We start from the raw sequence: 26,125 nt of genomic DNA, 5'->3' as shown, positions 1-26,125 counted from the left end.
ATTCACAGCTGAATCGACAAATATGGGATATGAGAAAAACATGATTGCATAGGTTTCTGAATTCTTCAAATAAGTCTCAGAACACACTGAGAGGCACAATGAAATAAATATTCTGTTTATTGAGTGACGGTTATAGACTACTGAAACACTGAAATATTATCACCCATAGCAGGCTCTTAAATTTCATAGAAATGACTTCTTAGTTTTTGAGGATAATCTTGATAAGAGAAAAACCAACAAGCAGCTAACATAAGTCCCAATGAACAATTGTAGGGAAAAAAATAATCAATAGATTTCTGCTTTTTGAGGGTGTGGAGAAATGGAAATAACTCATGGGCAAGAAAATGGAGTAGAGATTAGTTTGAAGACAGAATTAAGTACTAGGCTTGAATAGAATAAAGGAGGAAAAAAGAAAATAAGAGGAAAATTAAATATGATATTAATAAGTTACTTGCACAACTATTTCTCATTATCTCAATGAGACTTCTAAAGTTTAGGTTGTTAGCTTTCAGTGATAACGGATTAATTTCTGACTTGTAAAGATAATTTTAGTGTTTTGACTTAAAATCTAAATAATTGGTCACCAGGGGTGATTCCCAAATAAAAAAATACCCAAGTCATCTGGGAATTATAGAGATTTTAATTAATATAGAGAGAAGGAGTTAAGGAAAAAAAGGAAGAGAGAGAGACAGAGACACAGACACAGACACAGAGAGACTGAGAGACAGAGACAGGCCTTGACCAAAGTGGCTTTCCTGAGTCTAAAGGAAAGGGAGTCAGTCTTATCACTCACCATGAGACTGTCTCCAAGGAAGCTCCAGTCCTCCACTGAACTCAGTCTCCTGAACTGGGTTCCAAACCCTGAACTGACTTTTAGCCTCATTTTAAAGAGAATTTTCTCTTATGTCACCTCCCCTAAATTTTTAGGTCTACCAATCACAGTAGACACTTTTTCCAGGACTGCCCGTTCTTTTGTTCTCACCACTCTTTAGTTCTCACCTTCTCTGGTTAGATTATATCTTTGGAGTACTTCAGACTTCTTTGTTAAGCTTGCCTTTTGTGAGTTACTTGACCTTTTTGTGATTAATTTAACCTTTATAGGTACTTAACACCCTTTTTTTATTAGATCTAAAAATAAACTTAGCTTAAAGTTCCAACTTCACTTTGAGTTTTGTACCTTCCTCTAAAGTATGTCTAAGTATGGGTGGAGTAATGTAAAGTTCCCAAGACATTCCTGATTCTGTTAGACTGAGTATCTCCATTGTTACAATAAGGACATAGCCAAATCAAATCTTCTAAAGTACAGTTTGAGTAGTTTTTAAGATTCACAGACTTCTATATTGTGTCTCCTATGCACTTAATAGAAAATACTGTGCCAAGTACATATATATAAAGGCCCTGCTATTGAGGAACCTGTGTTTTATTGGAGAATACAATATATATGCTGATAAATAATTGCAAGATGATTAGATGGCACAGAGAATAGGTTTCTAGACTTGGAGTCATGGAGATTGGCATTCAAATCCAAGTCATTTATCCTCTGCTTCAGTTATGATTGTGAGAATTACATGAGATAATATTTGTAAAGTACATTGACAACATTAAAGTCCTAAATAAATGTCAACTGTTGTTATCATCTATATGCCTCGAATGAAATCCTACTCAAACTCTTTCTTGACCACTCCCCTTCCCCTTTAGTATCTATTCGTATAAAAGATAACAATAGCAATAATATGATATTTATGTGGCATTATAAAATTTACAAAGTACCTTATGTGTATGAGCAGAGCATTGAAGGGAAGCTAGAGATTCTAAGATGTAGAAGTGAGGAGGGGATTTCATTTCAGTCATAGGGATGATAATATCAGTAACATTTGAGGCATGGTAGTTCCTGGGTTCAAATCTGACCCCAGACACTTCCTAGCTGTATGACCTTGGGCAAGTCACTTAGCCCTAGTTGCCTAACCCTTATCACTCTTCTGCCTTGGAACTTAGTCACTGACATAGAGAGAAGAGATGTAATAATGTATTTAGGAAGTAGCTAGAAAACTGGCTTAGGTGGAAGGTTGTGTGAATGAAATAAATCCAGAATGACATACTAGAGCCAAATTTTGGAGGATTTTAAATGTCAGTAGCTTGCATTTTCTTCTAGAGGCAATATGGAGATCCCAAGACTTTTAATTGGGGGAGTGGATATGATGTTGTTGTATTTGTGACTTAGGAATATGTTAGATGTTGGTCAGAGAGCTTAGAGTAGGGAGAGAAGAAGAAGAGAGACCAGTTGAGGTTGCTGTATTAATCGAGATGAGTGGTGAGAAGAGCCTGAACCCTTTGGGTTTTAGAGGATCTTTAGCCAAGAGAGCTGGGGTGTACAGTGCCAATTATGCTATGAGAATGGAGATCAGGGAGGGGTAAATGGAAAATTGTTGTGGAGAGAGAATCACTGAGTCTTGGCAGTTGATGAGGGATGAAGGAGAGGGAAGAGATAAAGAATATACTGCTGTTTGGAACCTGTGTGCTTGCAATGAAAATCATGCTTTCACTTGAAATGGGGAAGTGTGGAGGAAGATTGAATTTAGTGAGTGGAAGATGATTTTATATGGACTTGATGCCATTCACAGGTGTTTCTCCCAAATTCCATGGAAAATACAAGAAGCTAATAATTTAATAAAGAGTTATAGTAATGAAGAAAACATTTTAAAAAGTGAATTTTTCCAACCAATATTAAATTTTGATTAATGAAATTTAACATTGGCTCTGATTGTAAATACAACATTTCTGGTCACTTATAATGAGTTAAAGGAGGTGTTAAGACTTTTTATTGATTAAGAACAGAAGCTACCTCTAAAAAACACTTTTCTAGCACTTTTTATGGAGAAATTCAATTTTTCTTGGATAAACAAAGCAGTTTTATGCTTTCCTAATGTTACCAATCACTATGTGCATCAAATTTGAGGTACTCATCGAATACGTCAATTTGGATGGTTTTAAATTTTTATTTTTTCCCATTTGTCTATATATAATACTTTAAACATTCTCATTACAGTGTTTTGTATCCTACCTGCGGTCAATATATCTAATGAAGAATAAAGAAGTGTTTGATGTGAACAAGTTGCTTCTACCTGAATATGCCCTGTAAGTATTTATAGGACTGAGATATCATTGTAGACCATTAATCTAATTCTGCACATATTTATTAAGTGCCTGTTTATATATAGATTCCTGACTGATACTTGTACTTCAGGAGATCTGTGATCTCAATTATGTGATTCTTACTTCCGAGTCTAAGTTGAAGCTGAACTCTAAACCCACGATCCAAGCCGCAGTCTCCAGCAAGCTCCTTGGAAGACTTTCCCCAGTTAGAAGGCTTATTTCCAGAAGACAATCTCTTCTCAAAGACCATCTCCCAGACTGAGTTCAGGGCTTGCTTTTATGGTGACTCCTTGTCCCTGCCCCTCTTCACAGTGACCAATTACAGGTTCCAAAATTGTCTAGCACTGCACAGGGGGTCCACAGTTTTCTGATTGAACAGTTTCTGAGGGTGTGAACTATTGTGTGAACTCTTAAAAGAATTCACAAGTTTCTGACTTAAAAAGTTAAAAAAAAAAGAAAGAGTGGAGCTCTTCCAAGTATCTAGCTGGCTTCTTATTACCTTGCACTAAGTTGGGTGTGAATTCACTAAGTTTTTTGTCAGCTCCTCCACCTAGTTCAAGCTTGTGTTTATTCAATCATAAGGTAGACAAAGGAGAGTTAATCCTGACTTCACAATCTAGTGAGGCACTTAAGTTAATGTTAACTCAGGATAGACAACTTAGTAAAGAATTGTCTTTCACTGGTGCTACCCAGTGGAAGAGAAATTCCACCCAGGTTTTGAGTCTTAGGGACTGTGTGGATGCCATTGCTCTCAACAATGATAGGGAAGGTAGGAGGTGGGGAAGGTTTCTGAAAAGTTTCATTTTCTCTTAAACAGAATTAGTTACCAAATCTGAGGTATTGCCTTACATAAAGCAGATTGGCTAATATGATAGAAAAGAAAAATGACAGATGTTGATGGGGATGTGGAAAAACTGGGACACTAATGCACTGTTGGTGAAGATGTGAACTGATCTGACCATTCTGGAGAACAATTTGGAAATATGTCCCAAAGGGCTATAAAACTGCTAGGTCTATATCCCTAAGAGAATTTTAAAAAAGAGGAAAGATATGTATAACAGCTTTTTGTTGTGGTGGCAAAGAATTGGAAAGTGAGAGAATGCCCATCAACTCAATGAGGGATGGCTGAGTAAGATTAAGTATATGATCGTGATGGAATATTATTGTGCTATAAGAAATAATGAGCAAGATACTTTCAGGAAAACCTAGACAGATCCAAATGACACATTGAAATGAGCAGAACCAAGAAAACATTGTACATAGTAACAGCAATATTGTACAATAGGGGGCGGCTGTGTAGCTCAGTGGATTGTGAGCCAGGCCTAGAGATGGGAGGTCCTAGGTTCAAATCTGGCCTCAGCCACTTCCTAGCTGTGTGACCCTGGGCAAGTCACTTGACCCCCATTGCCTAGCCCTTACCACTCTTCTGCCTTGGAGCCAATACACAGTATTGACTCCAAGACGGAGGGTAATTTTTTTAAAAAACATTGTACAATAATCAGTTGTGAATGAATGACTTGGCTATTCTTAGCAAATACAAAGATCTGAAAAATTTCAAGGGCTACAGATGAAAAATACTGTCCATTTCCAGAAAAAGAATTGATGGAAGATGAATATAGATAGAAGCATACTTTATTTTTCTTGTTTTTGTTTTGTTTTCTTTCTGGTCTGCTTTCTTTCATGACATGACTAATATGTAAATATATTTTGTATGACTGCACATGTATAACCTATATCATGTAACCTATGCTTGCCGTCTTAATGAGGAGGGAGGAAAAGAAGAAGGTGACAGAATTTGAAACTTAAAAAAAAGTTAAAAAATTTTACATTTGGGGGGCAGCTGGGTAGCTCAGTGGATTGAGAGTCAGGCCTAGAGATGGGAGGTCCTAGGTTCAAATTCAACCTCAGACACTTCTCAGCTGTGTGACCCTGGGCAAGTCACTTGATCCCCCATTGCCTAGCCTTACCACTCTTCTGCCTTGGAGTATTGACTCCAAGTCAGAAGGTAAGGGTTTAAAAAAAAAATTACATTTAATTAAAAAATATGTGATCATTTTTTACAATCCTAAATTTCGTATGTATTTTTGTAAGTATATTTATATGTATAATGTGGGCAGTTAGGTGGTACAGAGAATAGAGTGCTATGTCTGGAGTGAGGAAGATTTATTTATCTTTCTGAGGTCAAATCTGGCCTCTGGTACTTATTACTAGCTATGTGACACTGAACAAGTCACTTACCCTGTTTGTCTCAGCTTCTTCATCAGCAAAATGAACTGAAGAAGGAAATGGCAAACCATTTCAGTATTTTTACTAAGAAAACCTTATATGGGATTAGGAAGAGTTGAAATGATTGAAAATGACTGAACAATAGCAACAACAAAAAAGTATATATAGTATGCATTCAGCAAATACAAACAAAATCAGTTTATTGTGGAAAAAAAAATGTTGGTCAGCAAATTCATTTTTTTCTATTTCTACTTTACATAAAACCTCATATTCAGCCACCACCTTTATAACTGTATTTTCTTCGATGCTAATAGAATTTGGAGTAGTTGCTGTTGGGTCCTCCTTTTCTCCGTTGGAGATTTAAGCAGGTGGTATGTGTGCTGCCTTTCTTCATCTTCTCATTTTATTCATTTTTTTTGCTCATTAGTCAATCAATTCAATTAACTTACCTACTCTTTTCTAAAAATGGCCAATTTTGTCCATTAGTTCTTTTTCTTCTTGAGCCCAGTGGTTTTCTGGGGCACTGGGTTCCAGTCACTGCAGCTTGTTTAGCTCATTAAAATGAAGACATGTTATATCCTATCGAATGCCTTTATTCATGACTGATGCCAGGGCCAATGCTCTGTGGGAATAGAGCCTAGAGGGAGTTCTCTCTTCTCTAGATGGTGGCTCTTTGTTCTGAATTTGCTTGCTTATAAGATCACAGAATTTCTTTGTTTTTTGCTTTTAAACTCTTATCTGCCTTCTTAGAATCAATATTGTGTATTGGTTCTAAGGCATAAGCATGGTAAGGGTTAGGCAATGGAGGTAATATGACTTGCCCAAGATTGATCACAGAGCTAGAGAAGTGTCTGAAGCCAGATTTGATAAGGATTGTAGAATTTTGAGCTAGATGGGACCGTAGAAAAGTAGAAGAGGCATGAAGAAAGAGAGACTTTCAGGCATGCAAGAAACAAAGCTGGGGACCTGATTTGTCAATCAAGGTGAAGATTCCAAAACAGAGTGTTCCCAGGAAAGGCTGTTAGGAGCCTGGCCAGAGGAGATGAACTGAAAAATTTCTTCTCTGGGGGTTACTGACTAAGGGAGAAACTTCTTCTCTGGGGTCTGACCAGGGGACACTGGCTTCGTTTGTCCTAGGTTGAAGAACCTTTGGGGGGGCTTCTGGAATTAATCTGAGAAGAAATTTACTTTTGTTGGTGGTTTTGTGTAATTGGAAGAAGAAAGAAGATTTAACAGTTGTCCTCCATCTCTCTGACTGTCTCTGCGTCACAGCTGTGACAGGAATGACATTTTCCATAATCCTCCTAATTCTCCTTGTAGATAAGGGACAAACCTCATCCCTCTCACCTCAGTTCTTCATCCTGTTGTTCCCAATAAACCCCCTTACTTGAGAAAGGAAAAGAAAGGAGTTTTTCCTCATAAATCTCACAGTCCATACAGGGGGGAGGGGTGAAGCCAAAAGTCTTCAAGAAGTGGTGAAGGGAGGGGTTGAAGGGAGGAGGAAGGTAGGAAATATCTTGATCTATTAGCCATCAATTGTGATCAATAGGCAACCCCAGAGTGACCCCTCTAGTAGCATCTCTATATCTCTTTATCTCCCTATCTGAAGAAATATTTCTATCTCCATTATAACAACTAGGCACCTTGTGGTTTCCCCTGGTTGTAGTATCTCCATTTATAACTAGGCACCCTCAGGTTCCCCTAGTATCTCTCTAGTCATTGCCAGAGTAACCATTTACTGCAGCCCGAAATACAGTTTCAACAGATTATCTCTTTATTGCAATTGGCATCTACCCCAAAGGCCTCATTTTATAGATGAGAAAAATGAGGCTTCAGGAAATGGAGTAATTTGCTCAAAACCACATGGCAGGAAGTGGTAGAACTAGGAATGGAACTTGGGACTTTTGAATCCAAATCCGTTTTCTTTTCATTGTTTTTTGTTGTTTCCTTGTGGTAGTTTGGAGCTTTATTGTGAAGGACCTTTTATGTCAGACTGAGATAGATGGATGTTTGTAGTTTATTTTGGCAATTTTAATAGGAATAGATCAGAGAGAGATTAAGAGAATATTTAGGAACCTGTTATGTAGGCAAATTTAGTCTTAATGTGAGCTTATATTAGGGTGGGAGCAATGAGAATGGAAAAAAAGGGTCATCCTTGTCTCCTCCTTTACTATATATGGACCCTGGAGACTAGATTAGATTGGAATGTTAAAAGAGTTGCTTTTGGGGACAACCCCAATTGTTGAATCTAAAAGTAGTGAATAAAAGGATACCTTGGCAGTATCTAAGGTATGATCAAGGCTGAGCATTTTGACTCAACATGGGTCAGTCAAGACTTCCAAATTCTTTCTTAGTGTAATCATATGCCAAATCACAGAATCCCATCATTAGAAAGGATCATATAGGCTATATAGACTTGTACCCATGCAAGAATCTTCTCTACGACATTCCATTTTTTTCTTGATATTTTCATCCCAAGGCAGCCCATTCCACATGTGGATAACTATAGGCAATTTCTTTTTAAAAATTTTGAGACTATAATTTAGGGACTTTATTTTAAGCGTTAGAACAGGTCTAAGCATCCTTTATCTGAAATCCCTTCAAATATGGTCTTTCTAAATCAAGGATATCTGTCAAAGTATGCTTTTCTCATTTTTTTCTTAACTAATATTAAGATTGAGTCTTGACTTCTATCCAGGGTTTCCAACATTAATTGTTTAGCAACTAGTGTCTCCTAGTCAGAATCAAATACAAAATAGTAGTTTTCCTTATTGCTTTTTCTATTTTTTGAAAAGTGAATAATCATTGAGACAAGACAAAAAACTTGTTTTTTTGGGGTTATTTTTGGCAGTGAAGGACTTCCAGCAATTGTTTGCATCATTGAAATCTGTATCACTCTATCATGCTTTGATATAGACTTATGATCTTTCCCAACTCCTCATCTGTTTCTTCTGTCCCAGTGGTCTATAGCAGTGTTGTGTCAAAGAGGCATGCATGCAAGACAGAAAGCTGAAGGACAGAAGAGCTGTCAATCAAGGTGACAGTTCCATTGGACTGTTCCAGGGAGAAGCAGTTGAAGCCAAGCCAGGCTGAACTTACTTCTGAGCTAGGCTTGGAGCTCTTCTGAGCGAGGCAGGGAGGATTCTGAGCTAGATTGAGGCTAGGCTGGGAGGCTGGTGAACTAAGTTTTGGTGTGGCTGATGGTGGATGAGAAAGAAGAACCTATTTGTATCTCTGTGACTTACCTGGCTCATTAGAAGAAGAAAGGAGACAGACAGTTGTCCTCTTATCTTTTTGACTGACTGTGTCACAGTTGTGACAGAACTGCCATTTCCCCAATATCCTCAAAACCAAGGCTCCTTGTATAGACTAGGGAAAACCCCAACCCTCTTACCTCATCCTCTATCCTTGTCCTGTCTTCTCCAATAAACCTTCTTACTTGAGAAAGGAAGATAAAAGAGTATTTCCTCTGAAACCTCATAGTTCACTCTGGGAAGGAGGGGGAGGGGCGAAGGTGAAAGGCTTAAGAAGTAGGATATAAAGGGGAGGAGGGTAGGTAAAACCTTGATCCATTAGTCATCTAGGAGAATCAATATAGATACCCTCTATTACAATTGGCAAAGGCTTTCAAGTTCAGGTGCCCAAACTGCAACTTCAAGCTGCCTACATTACCCCAAAGAGCTGAGGGAGGAAGTACTTGCTTTGGGTTTCTGGACAGAGGGGTGAAGCATGCAAAAATGCCCTTAGGCACTGAGAGTGAGCACTTCCTTGAGTGCTAGCTCTGCATACATGGCAGACCTTTGCTACCACTGGTCTATAGCATACTTTTATGACATTATCACTTCCATTTTTCCCATAGTAATTTCCATTCTACTTATTTTCTTCTAGTTCTGGCTTTCCATAAGTAAATAGTAATAAACCAATATTTTATTTTTCTTCCTCATTCCTCTTCTTTTTCCCTATCATTTTTTATATATTCTTTTTTATCATCCAAAAACATTTTTCTTGGCATGATTAGATCTGAACCTTTTAAAGATACTTAGAGAAGGAAATTCCATTTTCTTTGAAACTCATCTAGCGGTGACCAAACTTTTAGTAGGAATGCCTTTTTCATAGCTAAACAAATTCTTTTAAGGTGTCATTTCCAATGATGTACTTCTAAGTAAGATAGAACACAACTATCAACCTTTTTTAGAACTCTTTATAAGCATAGAGGCTTATAATAGTAGTAAATTTTGTCTGAGGAAGATCTGAATTCCAAATCTAACTAGTTATCTGACCATGCATAAATCATATAACTTTTTTAAGTCTGCATTTCTTCATTTTTTCAAAATAGGATTAATAGCTAATTCACAGGGTTTTTTATGAGGATTAAATGAGAAAATATAGGTAAATTATTTTATAGACCTTTAAATTACTGTATTAATGTCAGTTATTGATGTTGTTTTGAAAAATTTATTGTTAATAATATTTGTTAATATTTTTAGTAATTATAAATATTATTTATTAATAATAGCTTTTTAGTGCTATTACTCTTGCTACATGTAGTACTGCCACTGCTTATTTTTATATGTCTATGCCTTTGTCCATGTATGTCTCTGTTTTTGTCTTTCTCTGCCTTCAGTGCATTCTCTCTCTCTTTTTCATCATATTTACATTTACTCAATCAACAAACATTCATTAAAAGCCTTTTTTTCTGTCAGGTACTACGTACTATGTTAATTGCTGGGAATAAAATAAATGGCAAACAATAGTCCCTAGTCTCAAGGAGTTCAAAATTTCTGTCTCTATTTCTGTCTGTCTTTGTCTTTATCTTTCTTAAACCACTAGGAACTGTGTGATTTCCCCCAATTTTTAGAAATACTATTCCTGTAGTAACTATTTTCATATCAATAGTTACAGAATTTGAGAGGTGGAAGGATTAGTGGTTATTTATTTCAATGTATACATGAAAGGAATCCCTCTTGTAACTATCTAATAAATAATGGTTGTCAAGGCAGTATAGTGTAGGTCATGAGTCTTTTCTTATAATGTAGCTTGGCTTCCTACTTTTTCTGTTGTCCAAGTCTATCCTTCTGCTTGTGTTTCTCCTGAGCAGATTTTCAGCAAACTTTGCTTTTCAGCAGGTGTCATTGCTGCTTACCACATGAAATGGTATTGAATATATCTTGTTAAACATGAGGAATCTGACATATTGAGCCGTAGAACAGTTGTGTTCATTACTCTTAGGATCCTATCTTACAGAAGAAGATTTGCAGGGCCCTACAGAAGCACTTTTGGGACAAATGGTACATTTATGTATCATGTTGAAGTTTTCCCCCAAATTGTTGGTATTTGCAAAGCTGGTCCTGACTATTTGGATTTCATCTCCTAGTCTTCAAATGCTTTTGCTTTTATTAAACTGACACTACCAGAATTCATATTTGGGTTAGCAGTTTCTTTCCATTATTCATGCTGATTTGTCAGACATGGCATTTTGGAGTCCTTACATTTCTGGATAGCAGAGGATTCAGGAATTGGATGGAAAGCCAAAAGCCATACACAATCCTTTTTCTATTTACCTTTCACTTACAGGCCTGTAGTTAATAGACACCTTTCTGAAAGAAGTCTTGTGATTTTGATTATTCTATATTTTATGACATTTGATATAAGTACCGTTTTTTCATCTTGACTCTGATTTTGTATATCCTTAAAGATCCTGATTTTTTACTTTTCCTTATCCAAGTAGAAATTGATTTGGGTCAAGATCAGTCCTCTAGCTGTATGTTGGCAAATCTATGGCATGCTGTGCCAGAGCATATAGGAGGGGGCTGCTCCCTTCCCCCTTTCCACATGTTCCTGAGAACATTTCTTTCATCACCCACCCCTCTGCCCAGCAACCCAATGGGAGCACTTCTTCCCTCCCTTGTCTGGGGTAAGAAGGGGCTCACATGCGGTGTGAAGATTGCAATTTGGGCATTCAGTCTGTAAAAGGTTTACCATCCTTGCTCTAGACTGATGATATTTAATTTTAAACAATTAATTTTTAAAGGAAGATCAATCTTTGAAAATAACAGTTGATACTTTTTATCTTTCTATTTTTTCATATAGCTCAAGGTAAGTTGGTCTGACCATTTAGACTATAACCTTAATTTTAAGTTCATATATACTATACTATATTTTAGTACTAAAGTTTAATAATGATCTAGGAAATACTTTTTGATTTAAAGGGCAATACCAGTGATACATGTATAGAAGAATATCATTTTAATACTTGAAAATATCCTTTCCAAGAGCAGGTAGGAGCAATCATATACCACATAAGGCAAGGGCATGGGGTCCATTTAGTAGAGTTTGAGATGTTTTTCATAGCATTCCTGCTAATAGGAATTTAGGGTCTTACTACTAACTTATTGATGAGCCTTACAGAAACTGTTAGGTAAGGTATTAGGTAGATTTTGGACCGTTCTCTTAAATAGGAAATAGAAAATATTTATTTATCAAATGTCTTACTATTAATCAATCAGTAAACATTTATTAAATGCCTACTATGTGCTAGACACTGTGCTAAGTGCTAGGTATACAAAAGGAGGCAAAAACCCTGCCTTCAAGGAGCATACAGATTAATGGGGAAGACAACATGCAAACAAATATATTCAAAACAATATATATATGTGTGAAAAATAAATAATTAACAGAGAGAAGACACTAGAATTGAGAGGGGTTGAGAACTTAAGTTGGAACTTAAAGGAAGCCAGAGAGGTCAGTAATCAGAGCAGAGGAGGAAGAGTATACCAGGAATGGGGTTTAGCCTGAGAGAAGACCCAGGGACCATAGACTGGGAGATGGAGTGTCTTTATGGAAAAGCAAGGAAACACCAGTATTATTGAATGAAAGAGAATATGCTAAGAGTAAAGGATGAGAACACTGGAGAGGCAGAAGAAGATTAGGTTGTGAAAGACTTTGAATGTGAAACAGAGCATTGTTCCAGGAGGTTATAGGGAGCCATTGGAGCTTGAGTAGGGTGGGGAGCAGGGAGGTAGTAAGATAGATAGTACTTAGGAAAATCTCTTTAGTGTCTGAATAGAGAATGTATTAGAGTTGGAAGAGAGTAAGCCAGGGAGATCCACCAGAAGGCTATTACAATAGTTTTATCTTGAAATGAAGAGGGCCTATACCAGAGCAATTATGGGGAGTTTCCCAGAGATGTTGCAAAGGTGAAATTCACAGATCTCCTCTACAGATTGGACATCCTGGGGATGAGGGGCCAGGAGAGAGGGAGAGATATTGAAGCTTCCGGGGTGACTCATAAGTTGAGATAGGAGTGGGAAAGATTCAGAGAGTAAGGAGTTGTATTTTGGACATGTTGGACGTCCAGTTTGAGATATCTGAAAGGCATTTGGAGATTTGAAAATGGAGCTCACCAGAGAGATTAGTGCAGGATAGGTAAAATTGAGAATCATCAATATAGAGATGATAACTAAATCCATGGGAACTGATGAATTCATCAAGTAAACTAGTAGAGAGGTAAAAGAGAAGAGGACCCAGGCAGAACTTTGGTTAACATTTATGGTTTGACAGTATGATCTGAATGAGGATCCAGGAAAAGAGACAGAGAAGGAGCCATCAGTTAAGTAGTTAGAAAACCAGGAGAGAGTTTTGTCTTGAAATTCTAGTCAGAAGAGAGTATCAAGTCAGGTTTGCTGGAGAAAGGGTTGTCTGGCCTACAGCCCTTAGGCTGTAGGGTTTCCATGAATACAGACAGATTCAAGTCTTTCCTTCTCCTTGTCTTTCAGACAGGTCACAAAAATATCTTCAAAGGTTGAACAGGAATATAAGAATCAGGAACAGCTAAAAATCTAGTTCAGGAAGCTGGAAAGCTGATCCAAGAGTCTCAACTGTTTGATCCAAACCTCTCCTCTCAGGGAAGACAGTTAATTCCAACAGGAAGTTCACCCTCTAAATTCCAATAGAAAACAGGAACCCTGCTCTCCTCTCCAGGCTTCAAGCCCTATCTTTATTCTGTTCTAATCCCTTTGAAACTCTTTCTTTTGAGTTCCATCCTTGAGTTTCCTGCTTTGCAACTTGTATCTATTGCAAACTTGCTTTCTTATTTCTCTATTCCTATACCATCAGAGAGATCAAGGAGAATGAAGATTGAGTTTTCTCAATGGCTATGGTTGACAACTAAGGGATCATTAGTAATTTTGGAGGGAAATATTTTTATTAAGATAATAGGAGTTAAAAAAAAACACAACACTATTCTTTTTTAATACCCTAGCAAGTTTCCATTTAAACATCATGGTTGTGTGTATTAGTTTATTTGTTTTCCCATTTTCAAAGAATTTTAGAATGATTTCAATGTATTGTAATGTAAAACACACTTCCATATTGGTAATTATTGTAAGAGCACACTCATACAAAACCAGAACCCCAAAACAAAACCATAAATATATTGATGTGAAAGATAGTATTATTTGATCCTTTCTCTGGAGGTGGATAGCATTCTCTATAATAAGTCTTTCATGAGTGTCCCAGATGACTACAGATTGCTGATAAGAGTAGCCAAGTTTTCACACTTTCTATCATTGTACAATATTGCTGTTACTGTATACAGTGTTCTCCTGATTCTGCCTATTTTACTTTTCATTAGTTCATATAGATCTGTCCAGCTTTTTCTGAAATTATCCTGCTTATCATTTCTAATATCATGGTATTCCATTACTAACATTTATTACAATTTGTTCAGCCATTCCCCAATTGATGGACATCTCCATAATTTCCAATTCTTTGCCACTACAAAAAGAGCTTCTACAAATATTTTTGTATAAATAGGTCCCTTTCCCCATTTTTATTATCTCTTTGGTATACAGACTCAGTAGTGGTATTATAGGATCAAATGGTATTTTGGCCTCAAGGTCAAGGACCATATTATGTTTAGTATACATAGTACTCTGATAATGGTCTTTAACATAGTTGTTATTTATTCTAATTTTCTCAAAATTAAGGTAGGAGAAATTATAGAACATTACAATGCTATTTTGTAGTTTGAATCATCTTTGGCTAATGCAAGTTAAACAGTATTTCATACTTAGTATACTGCTACTTAAGCCCCATTTTATTTTTTTAATCCTGACCTTAACACAAAATAAAACAGACACTTCCATATACAAAGTAGAACAGTAAGAAGAGAATTATACACGAGACTACCACTGTCTCATGTAGAGCTTGCTTTTTCTCAAGTATATAATAAATTCAACATGTAACTTTCACGTTTTCCTGCCAGTTTCCTTATTCCTTCCATTCTTTTCTTAGCATTTAAAAAATGTGTCAATGATCCTTTTTTCTTTGTTTTCTTTATTCAACAACCTTGGTGTTACCTTCCTTTCCTCTCCCCTGAACCACTTCCTTCACCCCCAAACCCCAAAAAAGAAGTAATAAAGAAAAACAAAACGCTGTACCAAATGTATATAGTCAAGGAAACAAATTTCCACAAGACTGAGTCTGGATATGTAGTTGTCTCATTCTGTGCTTTAAGTCTATTACTTTTATCAGCATGCTTCATCATTGATACTCTGAAATAATGACTAGTCATTGCATTGATCAGAATTCTTAAATGTTTTAAAGTTACTTGCTTTTATAATATTTTGTTAATATAGACATTTTTTCTTATTTTGCTCACTCATTCGACTCTATATCATTCTATGTACATATTAGGAAAGTCTTCTCGGCTTTCTCTTGTCATTTCTTAATAACAAAATAATTATTCCATTACATTTGTATACCATAATTTGTTCCGCTGTTCCCTGGTAGGTATTTAGTTTCCAGATTTCTACAACCAAAAAAAAAAAGAGAGAGATGCTATATTTTTGTACATATAAGTTAGCCATATTATTTAACTAGTATAACAGTTAATACTCAAACTATATTCTGAATTATTTTATTTCCTGTTGGACTTTGAATTATAAATTCCTAGACCACAGGTAGGGTTAGTGCATTGCTTTCCCCATGAATCTCTCTGAGTTTTTTTAATAGACTGTCCCTCAGTGAACTTTTATCTGATTTGTCTTGCATTATAATATTTGATTTGCAATTTTTTAATGCAAAACACTTTTTTAAATCCTTATCTTCTGTGTTAGACTCACTACTGTGTACTGGTTCCAAGGCAGAAGAGTGGTAAGGACTAGGCAATAGGGGTTAAGTGACTTGCCCAGGGTCACACAGCTAGGAAGTGTCTGAGGCCAGATTTGAACCTAGGACCTCTCATCTGTAGGTTTGGCTCTCAATCCACTGAGCTACTTGGTAAAGTCTTCTATCTACCAATGCAGATGGATGTGTTCTGCAACTTGGAGCCTTTGCATAGTAATTGACAGGTCACTAAGAGTTAAATGATTTACTCAGGGTCATGGAGTCAGTGTGTCAAAGGCAGAACTTGAACCCAAATATTAAGATTATAGCTCTTGAATCTCTCATATATGCAACTAAGCTGAGAAATGAACAGTTTACAAGTGATTGCATTTTCTAGCATTAAACAATATAGTAGTATAGTAGTAGTAGTAGTATAGTAGTAGTCTCTTGGTAACCAAGGATGACGATTGTCTTTGTGCGCTTTCATCTGTGATGTAGATGAGTATGCACAAAAACACTTGTGCGTGAAGTAGATTTAAGTGGAAATCCAGGTATATCACAGACTATATATCAGACTATGATGCCATTTATATTAAGTGTTATTCGCTTATATTAAAAACTGGTTATTCAACTCTTGTTTTATAATTTAATTTCCAGTGTAGTATTGTTTTTGTGGGAAAGTAGATTTCACTTAGAGCTCTATTTGTGGAATGGCAACCTGTCTTAAATGTTAGAATTGCCTGCATTTCAGAAAGAATATGTTGGATTTGCTATTTCACTGATAGAGAACTTCCTGGTGAGGAGAGTCCTACCATTGATAAAATTCCTTCTACCAAAGCAGACCAGTGCCTTCTTTGCAGTTTATAGCTTTAGTTTTGTTTAGAACACTGAGAAATTAGTTGATTAGCTCAGTCTTACAGAGGCTGGACTTGAACTTTATTTTCTTGACTTTAAGACTGCCTTTTTATCTCTAGTACCATACTATGTTCTTTCTTTAGAATTTTAATATTTTTATATGTCATTCATCACAAGTTTTAGAGGTAGAAAATCCAAGTATTATACCCATTTTACAGGTGAGGAAAACTGATTTTCATAGGCTAAATTACTTGACTATGGTTACATTGATTATTAGTATTATCTGAGGTGGTATTTGCACCTAGGTTTTGTTATTTAGTGGGTTGGACTTTAATATTTAAATTGTTGGTCGCCAGGGATTTATTTTACAATAGAGTGAAGATATTAAGGGAGAGAGAGAATGAGAATGAGCTTCATTTTTACTTGGCTTTGAATAAGATAGAATATGCTCTGTTTCACCATCTAAAAGTTAATGGTTGTCATATTTCAATTGTTTTAAACATAACACTGAGTTGAACATGCAGTTTTGGAGGCATTCTTTAAAATAATTTTTTGTCACTTGGTGGGTGGGGAAATGGTTGCTCTTTTGCAGGTGGTTCATTTCTGTCCTTAAGTTATAAGGACAAAATAGGTGCCAAAGCCGGGATTTTCAATAAAGGGGGGAAAACTTATGTGGGTGGAGAGACAGATTTTAGCTGGAATTTTTATTATTTATCAATAACTAAGACTTAGTTCATAGAATAGAGAGAGAAGATTTGTTTTTTCAAATTGGACCGTATCATTCCTTTATTTTGTAAATCATTTTGAGTTTCCGAACTGGATTCAGATCCTCTTATAAATCTGTAATAAAAATGGTGCATAAGTTAACACTTTGCTGGTTCACATGTCACTTTTCTGACTTCTCTCTGGTTATGGTTCAGAAAACAGAACCATCAAGTAGGCAGAAAAGACCTCAGCAGTCAAAATGAATGCCATGATATCCATGTAGTAAAAGGTTATGGTCTTGACCTGTTAGAGAACTCCATGGGTAGTAATTAAGAACTTCTCTGGGTTATTTTTTGCTTAGTTTTTAGTAACTTTTCATTTTGTGTCTGTGTATCATATGTAGTTATTATTCTTTTTCTTTTGTGTTACTGTAATAATTGTGTATATTGTTTTCCTGGTTCAGTTTTTTCACTTTGCATCAGTCTGTGTAGATCTTTTTGTGCTTCTATATATTCTCTTCCTCAATTTTTAGCAGATAGCAGTATCCATTACATTAATGTGCCACAACTTGTTTAGCCATTCTGTAATCAATGGACATTTTCTTTGTTTTCCAATTCTTTACTATCACAAAAAATGCTGCTATAAATATTTTGGCGTAAATAGGGACTCAAAAATTATCCATGGCCTTTTATATATGTAATGGGTATATATATACCCATTAATTGAATATTTGATTCAAAAAAGATAGGAACATTTTGTCATTTTATTTTCAGAATTCCAAATTGCTTTCTAAAATGGTTTTTCTAATTCATGAGTCACCCAGAGAATACCAGTATTCCCATCTTCACACACCAAATATTGACTATCTTTACATTTTGCCATTTTTGCCAATTTCTAGGTTATGAGGTTTTTTGCTTTTCATTGTTCTTAATGGTGATTTGGAGCATTCTTTCTTGTGGTTGTCAATACATTGTGATTCTTCTTTTGAGAATGATTTTGTTTCCTTTGAGCACTGATCTGTGGGAGAAAGGATGTTGATTTTATATCTATATTAATATTTTTTACTGAATACCAGATTCTTATCAGAGAAATTTGTCAGTGATTTAGTTTATTTTTAAAAATTTCCTGATTCTTTGTTTAATGTTATATCTGTCCATACTTGTGAGAATTATAACTTTTGCTTGTTTTCCAATTTTTTTTTATAGTTTGATCTTAAATATCACAAATCCACATGTAATATATTATTGAATTAGGTGTGAAGTCTTGGTCTAGGATTATTCATTTTAACCTTTGCATTATATATGTCTCTTTAAGCCCTGTACAAGAATTATATCAAACATCTTTTCTGTTCTGCACACAGAACACAATATAAATTTGTTGTATAGAGTTTATTGAAATCGTTTTGAGCAAAGCACAAGTTGACTCAGGCTTTATTTTGAGTTTTGTGTTTTCCTTATCAAGTAACTTCAGCCTATTGATAAGTGTATGAGTGGATGTTGAGATGTGATTAGTCATCATTATTTTTGATCATCTCTGTTATTGCTATCACTATGAGCATAGCTATGGATATAGGATGATATTTCTTTTTAAGAGTAAATTTAGCAAATTTAATTATTCTCTTAGATGAATTGCTTCTGTATAAATTATTGTATTATAAAAAATTTAAACTTAAGTATTTTTATTAATTTTTTATTTCCTATCGTTTTTCATATTTCAGTTCTCTTGGACTAGCTGTGGCACCACGGGTGAGATTTCTTCAGAGAATTCAGAAAACAATGACTAATGAATCATTGATAAACCAAACAGATGAAAACAAAGATGGAAGGAAACATGTTACTTCTTCCCTCACCAATGATGAAGTGGAGGAATTTAGAGCATATTTCAATGAGAAAATGTCTATCCTCCAGAAAGGAGAGAAGAAATCTGGAGAAAAAGACAAACAGAACCTAGCAAATGCTCTTGATAAAGAAGAAAATGGGGAGGAAGAAAAGGAATTGGAGGAAGAAATTAGACAAAAGAACGTAGAAAAAGTAAAGGAGTCTGAAGTACAAGCTCTTTCAGCTACCAATGAGACTTCAAAAGACAAAGTGATTTCTGTACAGTCTTTAGATGGAGATGAAGAGGATGAAGATGGTCATGATGCTGACTTCTTTAGAGTGAAACGACATAATGTATTTGGATTGGACCTTAAAGAAACCACTATACAGGTAAGTTACTTTCCAGAAAGTAGTTTAATATGTTCTTTTTCACTAATGTGTTCTAATGCTTACTAGGCATTTCATAAATAATTGCATATTAACTGACTTCATTTCAGAGTCTTTGGCAAAGTAAGAAGCTAGAAAAACTGAGTAAGATCATTCATTTGTCTGGATTAGAATTATGCCAGTCCTCCACTTGAATTCATAAATCCATCCTGACGGAGAACAAGGAGTCATTTCATTATTCATAACTTTGGGAGCTGTAGGAGATTGATTCCTTTATACATTTACTGGTTTTCAACTAGTGTCTCAAAAGTAGCTAAAATCATGGTTATAATAGTAAGTAAATTGACGGGGCACCAAGCTTTATGGTCTTTTTATCATAATTCATGCTATATTACCTCCTAATTAAAGTCATTACAAATGTTCTTTGTAGTAATATAATCCTTTTTTTTTTAACCTTGAATTTTACTTTTAAATGAGACCTTTGCTTGGACACTCAGCTGGTAATTTAGAAAGAGGACACTTCTAAGAAAAGTATTCATATAAATCTTGTATATTGGCAAATGTATCTCTTTGGTTATGCTTATTCTTGAATATTCTCATATAATAGAAATATTTTGAGAAATGAAGGTGCTTTTTATTATGTGTGCAATCTTTTTTAGAATTTTGAGATTAGTAAATTATGGACTGTATATTTCATTTAGGCCATTTTTCAGTAGATATGCTATTTTAAAAAAATTAAATAAGGGCTTAAAAATGCTCTGTATTTAGAAAAACCAATTCCAAATTAAGTAGTTTTAATGATCTCAATGGTTAGATCTGAAATCACCCAAATTTATTGCAAAAACTTTTTGGTTTAGAGTTGTATTGAAGTCCATTAGTTAATGCTTTTATTTTATTTTTAATTTTTTTAAGCCCTTACCTTCTGCCTTGGAACCAACAATTTGTATGGGCAGGCTATAGCCTTACAACAGATTACATTCCTGAAAGGGGGGAAGTTGAAGCTGATTTTATCTTAGGAACTTTAATATAATGGAAATTTTATCTTATAACTAAGGATCTGATGCCTCAGTTTATAATCTATAATAATAGAATATAAATATACTAAATTAATTGCAAATTTTAAATTCCTTTATTATATGAAGCTTTCCAAAGTATACGTATATCAATGAATGGAGATAAAATAATAACTAAACATAAAAAATTATTCATACTATAGCAAGTTATATAGTAATCTACCTTCATGAGAGTCGTTGAATTCTAATTCTAATGTTCTAATAATACTGTTTTCTCGACTTCAATTATTGTACCTTTTCCTAAAAAAACAAATAAATAAAATTTGGGATGTGTTTAGAGGCAATTGATTAGGTATTTAAAAAAAAGCAAACAACAAAAAAATTACACACACTCTCCCCCTCCCCTTCCCCAACAAATAAATCCCAAATCACCTAAAAACAATCTCATTGCTTTATGGCAACTGTGTTGGCATAGCATTTTTTTTAAATTTCCACTTAGTTTTTGCTTTGAATCTCTTCTGTACCCCGTGGCAGCATTCAGCTACTTTTTGGTGCTGAACAATCTTAGGGATTGAGGCTTCAGAATTGAGGACAGAGAGTAGAGAAAATAAACTCTAGTGCAGGCTCAGTGTTTCCATTCAAGTTCAGTCTCACTGGGAGAATTATCAAATACCCTTTTAAATTCATTTGCAATGGCTTGAAGTTAATAATATAATTAAAAAAGTGAATAAGTCATATGCAACAGGTGGACAGCTTATAAATATTTATTAAAATTCTTATTGTTAGTTAAGACTGTGTTAGGGCTGGAAATACAAATACAAACAAAGAAAAAAATAGTTGCTGCCCTCGAGGATCTTATGTTCTAATGGAAAAAGGGAACTGAAAAGCAGTTGATGTAGGAGAGAGGAAAGGTAGGATGAAATTATCTGAGACAGTAACATTGAAGTCCAGAAAATTAGATACAGGACTGGGAGAAGGAATAAAGGTTAGCTGACTTGGGCTTCCCCCCAAATGGAGGCCCCTGGAGGAATTCACCTGTGGGGAGAACGGGGTGGCCTGGTGGAGAGATGTTCCAAGGTAAGAAGGCTTTGACAACAATAAGTTAAGGACCAGTTTTACTTTGAGGGTTCAGATTATATAGAAATGAGTAGGTAATAGTTCTATATGTATATATTTTTTCTCATACAGCTTCAGTATGAGTAGGGAATTAAAGAAGTAAGTAATTTAATATGAAAGGTATCTTTTAGAAGATTGTTTTTCTTCAGTTTTTTAGTTCTCAGGATGAATGAAATATAGGTCTTTCCTTAAAAGATGGAGGAGTGGAAGCAAGAGGTAGAAAAATAAAGGAGACATAGCCAAGATTTTCCATGGAATTCCTAAGAAATTTCCTATCTTTGAAAGGGCAGTAAATAATAGTATGTCATAAATCATTTGTTTTGGGTAGTTTGTCTAGTTCTTCAGTATTTAAAAGGCTGATTTCTAAAAAAAGTGATGAGGGATATGCAAAAAAATTTTAAATGGTTATTATTTTTTTTAAATTTCCAAAGGAAGTAATAGACTCACTGTTGAAAAGGACCTCAGAGATTAACTAGTTCAATCTTTCTCTAAACAGGAAACCTTTAGAAAAATGATTATTGAGCAACAAATTGAAGGTCTATGAATAAGAACTTTTACTCCCTGAGGCAGCACATGCTTCTTTGTAGAATTCTGTTTGCAAGATTTTCCTTACCTTATACCAGAATCACCTATGTACAACTTTAAAAATCCAAATCTTGTTATCTGACACCGTCTATTAGTGAGTCGTTCATTTTTCATATTTGTCTTTTACTTCTGAATCATTTTTTTAGTTGACAGCAGCAGCAAAAACACCACTTGTGCCTTGAAGTTCTTTATTATTCAGAACTTTGTATGGCTTTTATATCTTTTTTTTTTTTAATATAGTTTCTAACAAGTAGTTACCTGGCTGTTGTGCTGGATGAACTTTTGAGGGAATTCACTACCTTTTAAAATATTCCATTCCATTTTCTGATAACTCCTATATTAGCAAAATTTGTGTTATACAAAAGCCAAACACTGACTTACTGATACTGCTGAAGTCAATGTTATATGATGAAAGGATCATGAATTTGGAATTTGAGGACCTAAATTCAAATTCCAACTCTTGACTTCTTTTTTTTAACTGTGAGGTCTTGGGCAACATAATTCATTTCAAATTTTGACAGAGTTTTTTCACTTGTAATATGTGGGGCTTGAGTTAGGTGTCCTTAAATACTCTCCAAATCCGTGCTCTTGCCTCTTTCAGATATATCCATTTTTTAAAATTTGACTAGATAGTTCCTTGAAAACAGTGATTATTGTACTCTTTTATATTCTTTAGTATATCAGTTCAGAATATAGTAGATGAATAGTTAACTATGACCCTTGTAGTCAAATATTTAGGAAAAAGATAACTTCTTATTATCTTTCTGAATGGAATAGAGCAGTAATTTGGATAATATAAAACATTAGATGAATACTATGACACACATATTCCTTCACCAGATAAGGAACATGGGCTATTACATTCTTTTTCTGACTCCACTATTATTTAAACTTATTTACAATTTAGATATAGTTAATTTCTAACTTAAAACTTAGATGCACTTAACTGAACCATGTTTTATGTGTGTTTTTAAAAAAGTATTTGTTTTGTTTGAGGATGATTCCTAAAGATGCAAATTCACAAAAGAAAGCAAAAGACATTTTGTTTCATGTTTTATTCTCTTATATGCAGAATCATTATATTCTGAAAAATATTTTGACTAGTTTTCCTTCATTTTGTACTTTTATACCATACTTAGAACTTATACTGACTACTCAGTTCCCTAATGGCTCACTTTTATAGTCTAAACTCTAGAAAGTACATTTATTAGAATATCATAGCCTTAATTATAATATATTTATAACCAAAGCAGCAAAAACAGAAATACCCCCCTGGACAGGTAATTTTTGAAAGTTATGTAGGTTATTTTAACGACTTGGCCAATAGATCTAAAATGCTCTTTGTAAGGATTCACCCTCCACTATTCACCCCACTGCCTATAATTTAATAGCCATCTGGAACTCCTGATAAGGAAATTCAGTCCACAAATACAGATCTAGGAGGCTAGGTACTTTGCCTGGGATCACAACCAGGTATGTCAGAGAAAGGGCTTGATCCTAGGTCTTCCTGATTAAGAACCTTGGTTTTTATCCATTAGTCCTTATTTGTGAGATTATTGTAGAAACAAAATCTAGTTTCCCTTTTCTCTGAGCTTTCTATTTAAGTTAAGAGGCAATATAGCGGTGAGTATTTCAGGACACATTCCCAAATTCAGAGAGAATTGTGCCCTATTAATTTTTTCCCCTTTAACCATTCATTTATTTGTAACAGTAATTTTAAAAGAAAGTTGAGTTCCAAATTTATTTTTCCTCTCTTGTCTTTCCACTATTCATTGAGAAGGCAAACAGTATCATATCAATTGCACATGTGAGATCATGCAAAATCTATTTCCATATTATCCATGTTGCAAAAACAAAAAAGCTAGAAAAATAAAATGAAAAAAACTATGCTTCATTGTGTAGTCAGTTTTCTATCAGTTCTCTCTGGAGGTAGATAGCATTTTCCTTCATGTTGTTGTTACTCATTTCATTCTTGTCTGACTTTGATCACATTTGGACTTTTCTTGGCAAAGACACTGGAATGATTTGTCATTTTATTTTCCAGTTCATTTTACAAATGAAGAAACTGAGGCAAACAGGATTAAATGACTTGCCAAGTCTATACAGCTAATTGTCTGGGGCCAGATTTAAATTCAGGAAAATGAATCTTCCCGATACCAGGCCTGGTACTTTATCAACTCTGCTACCTAGGTATCCTTTTCATCATGGGTCCTTTGGAATTGTTTTGGACTGTCTTGATCAGGATAGCTAAGTTTTTCACAGTTGATCACATTATAGTATTGCTCTTAGTATGTACAGTGTTTTCCTGGTTGTACTCATTTCACTTTGTATCAGTTCATGTAAGGCGAAGGCCTTTCTGTCTATGCCATGTGAAGATTGGTTGAAAGAACTAAGGATATTTAGGTTGTAGAAAAGAAGATAGAGGGAATATAGAAGAGCTATCTTCAAGTATTAGAAGGATTGTCATACATATGGAAGACGTATTATAGTTGTTCTGGTAGGCCTCAAAGAGCAGAAACCAGAGTAATGAATATAAGTTGCTGAGAGACAAATATAAACTCAGTGTCAGAACAAGCTTTCTAAAAATTAGAGCTGCCTCAATGTGAAATAGTCTGTGAGAGGTGGTGGGTTTACTTTCTTTGGAGACCTTCAGGTAATAGACTTGGTAACTATTTGTTAGGTTCATTATAATGAGGATTCCTTTGATGTATGAGTTTGAGTAGCTGGCTGCTATGGTCCCTTCCATATCTAGAATTCTCTAATTCTATGAAATAGAATTGAAAAAATTTTGAGGTTTTTACTGAACCAGTAAAATGAGGGGGTTGGTAGGTGTTTCCTAACATTTTTTTTTACTTTTTTATGTTCTTTACTATTTTATGTTCTGGTGTTGTGATGAAGAAATGGAGATTTATTAGAACTTAACCTTTCAGGATCATCTAGGTAACACAGAGGATAGAGAATCAGGCCTGGAGTCAGGAGGTCCTGTAAGATTTAAAATTAGGTTTGAGAGTTATATATGATAGAAAGTTATAATATGAGAGTTATAAAAGTGAGATTGTGGTTGCCTTTTATAAAATATTAGCCCTTAAGTCAGAAATGACTGTTAGCAGCTTTTATTTTACAACAAGTTGGAGATGTTGAAAGTGGGAAATGTAGGAAGGAGATAGAGCCTTGTCTTGCCTACCGCCCTAAGTGCTGATCCTGTGAAGTTCAGCTCAGCCCCTGGTAAGGGCTCCTTCAAGTCTCAAACTCCATGTGGAATTACTGGTGGTGTCTTTAGCCAGGAATCCACCAATGCAAGCCTCTTCCTTCAGTTTCAATTACTCACCCAGCAAGTCTCTCCAGAGTAGAAAGCTCCAGTCCAGAACGATTCTAGGAAAAAGTGATTGCCTCCAAGAATCTCACCAGAGCTCACGCTGAAGAGAGTGTCCCACCAAAGCATCAACTGAGGGAAGGTCTCCTCGCTAAAGAACCCAGGAAGCCAAGAGTGAATTTTGTCCTCTGGTCTCCCCTTTTATAGTCCTTTTCCCATGTCATTTCCTGTCTTTCTCCCAACTCATGGGAACCAGCCACAGCCTCCCAATTTGCCTATCACTGAAGGGGGGGGGGGGTCAGAGCTTTTGTGGCCTTTGGTTTGTGAATTAGTAAATGACTTGTGAGCTCTCTTACTTAATGGTGAGCTAGGTGCTAAATAGGGGTACTTTAAGTTTTTGATTTGATTAAATTAAAGGTTGCTGATGAATTTCACTAAAAATTAACTAAGAGAATGTAATTCTCTTTTCACAGACTTCAGACATTTCTTTTTTTTTTGTTTTTTGTTTTCATTTTTAAAACATTATTTTATTTGGTCGTTTCCATACATTATTCACTGGAAACAAAGATCATTTTCTTTTCCTCCCCTTCCTCCCCCCAACCCCTCAACTTTCCCTCTCCCATAGCCGACACACAATTCCACTGGTTATCACATGTGTTCTTGACTCGAACCCATTTCCCTGTTGTTGGAATTTGCATTATAGTGTTCATTTAGAGTCTCTCCTCAGTCTTATCTCCTCCACCCCTGTAGTCAAGCAGTTGCTTTTCATCAGTGTTTTTACTCCCACAGTTTATCCTCTGCTTGTGGGTAGTATTTTTTAGATCCCTGCAGATTGTTCAGGGACATTG

General features: G+C 35.2%; 1 protein-coding gene across 1 annotated transcript in view; it reads left to right on the top strand.

Annotated features, from left to right (window-relative positions):
• The window catches only part of DDX10 (DEAD-box helicase 10), a 370,510-nt gene that overhangs the window by 78,340 nt on the left and 266,045 nt on the right, over nucleotides 1-26,125 (top strand). The window contains exons 12-13 of the mRNA XM_007494873.2: nucleotides 3,047-3,135; nucleotides 18,764-19,253. Of these exons, the coding sequence (XP_007494935.2) occupies nucleotides 3,047-3,135; nucleotides 18,764-19,253 (579 nt within the window). The remainder of the gene's footprint in view (nucleotides 1-3,046; nucleotides 3,136-18,763; nucleotides 19,254-26,125) is intronic.

The sequence above is a fragment of the Monodelphis domestica genome, chromosome 4, assembly GCF_027887165.1.
Source record: "Monodelphis domestica isolate mMonDom1 chromosome 4, mMonDom1.pri, whole genome shotgun sequence".
Taxonomy (NCBI): Eukaryota; Metazoa; Chordata; class Mammalia; order Didelphimorphia; family Didelphidae; genus Monodelphis; species Monodelphis domestica.
The sequence above is the reverse complement of the archived record's forward strand: the minus strand, read 5'-3'. Positions and strand labels throughout refer to the sequence as shown.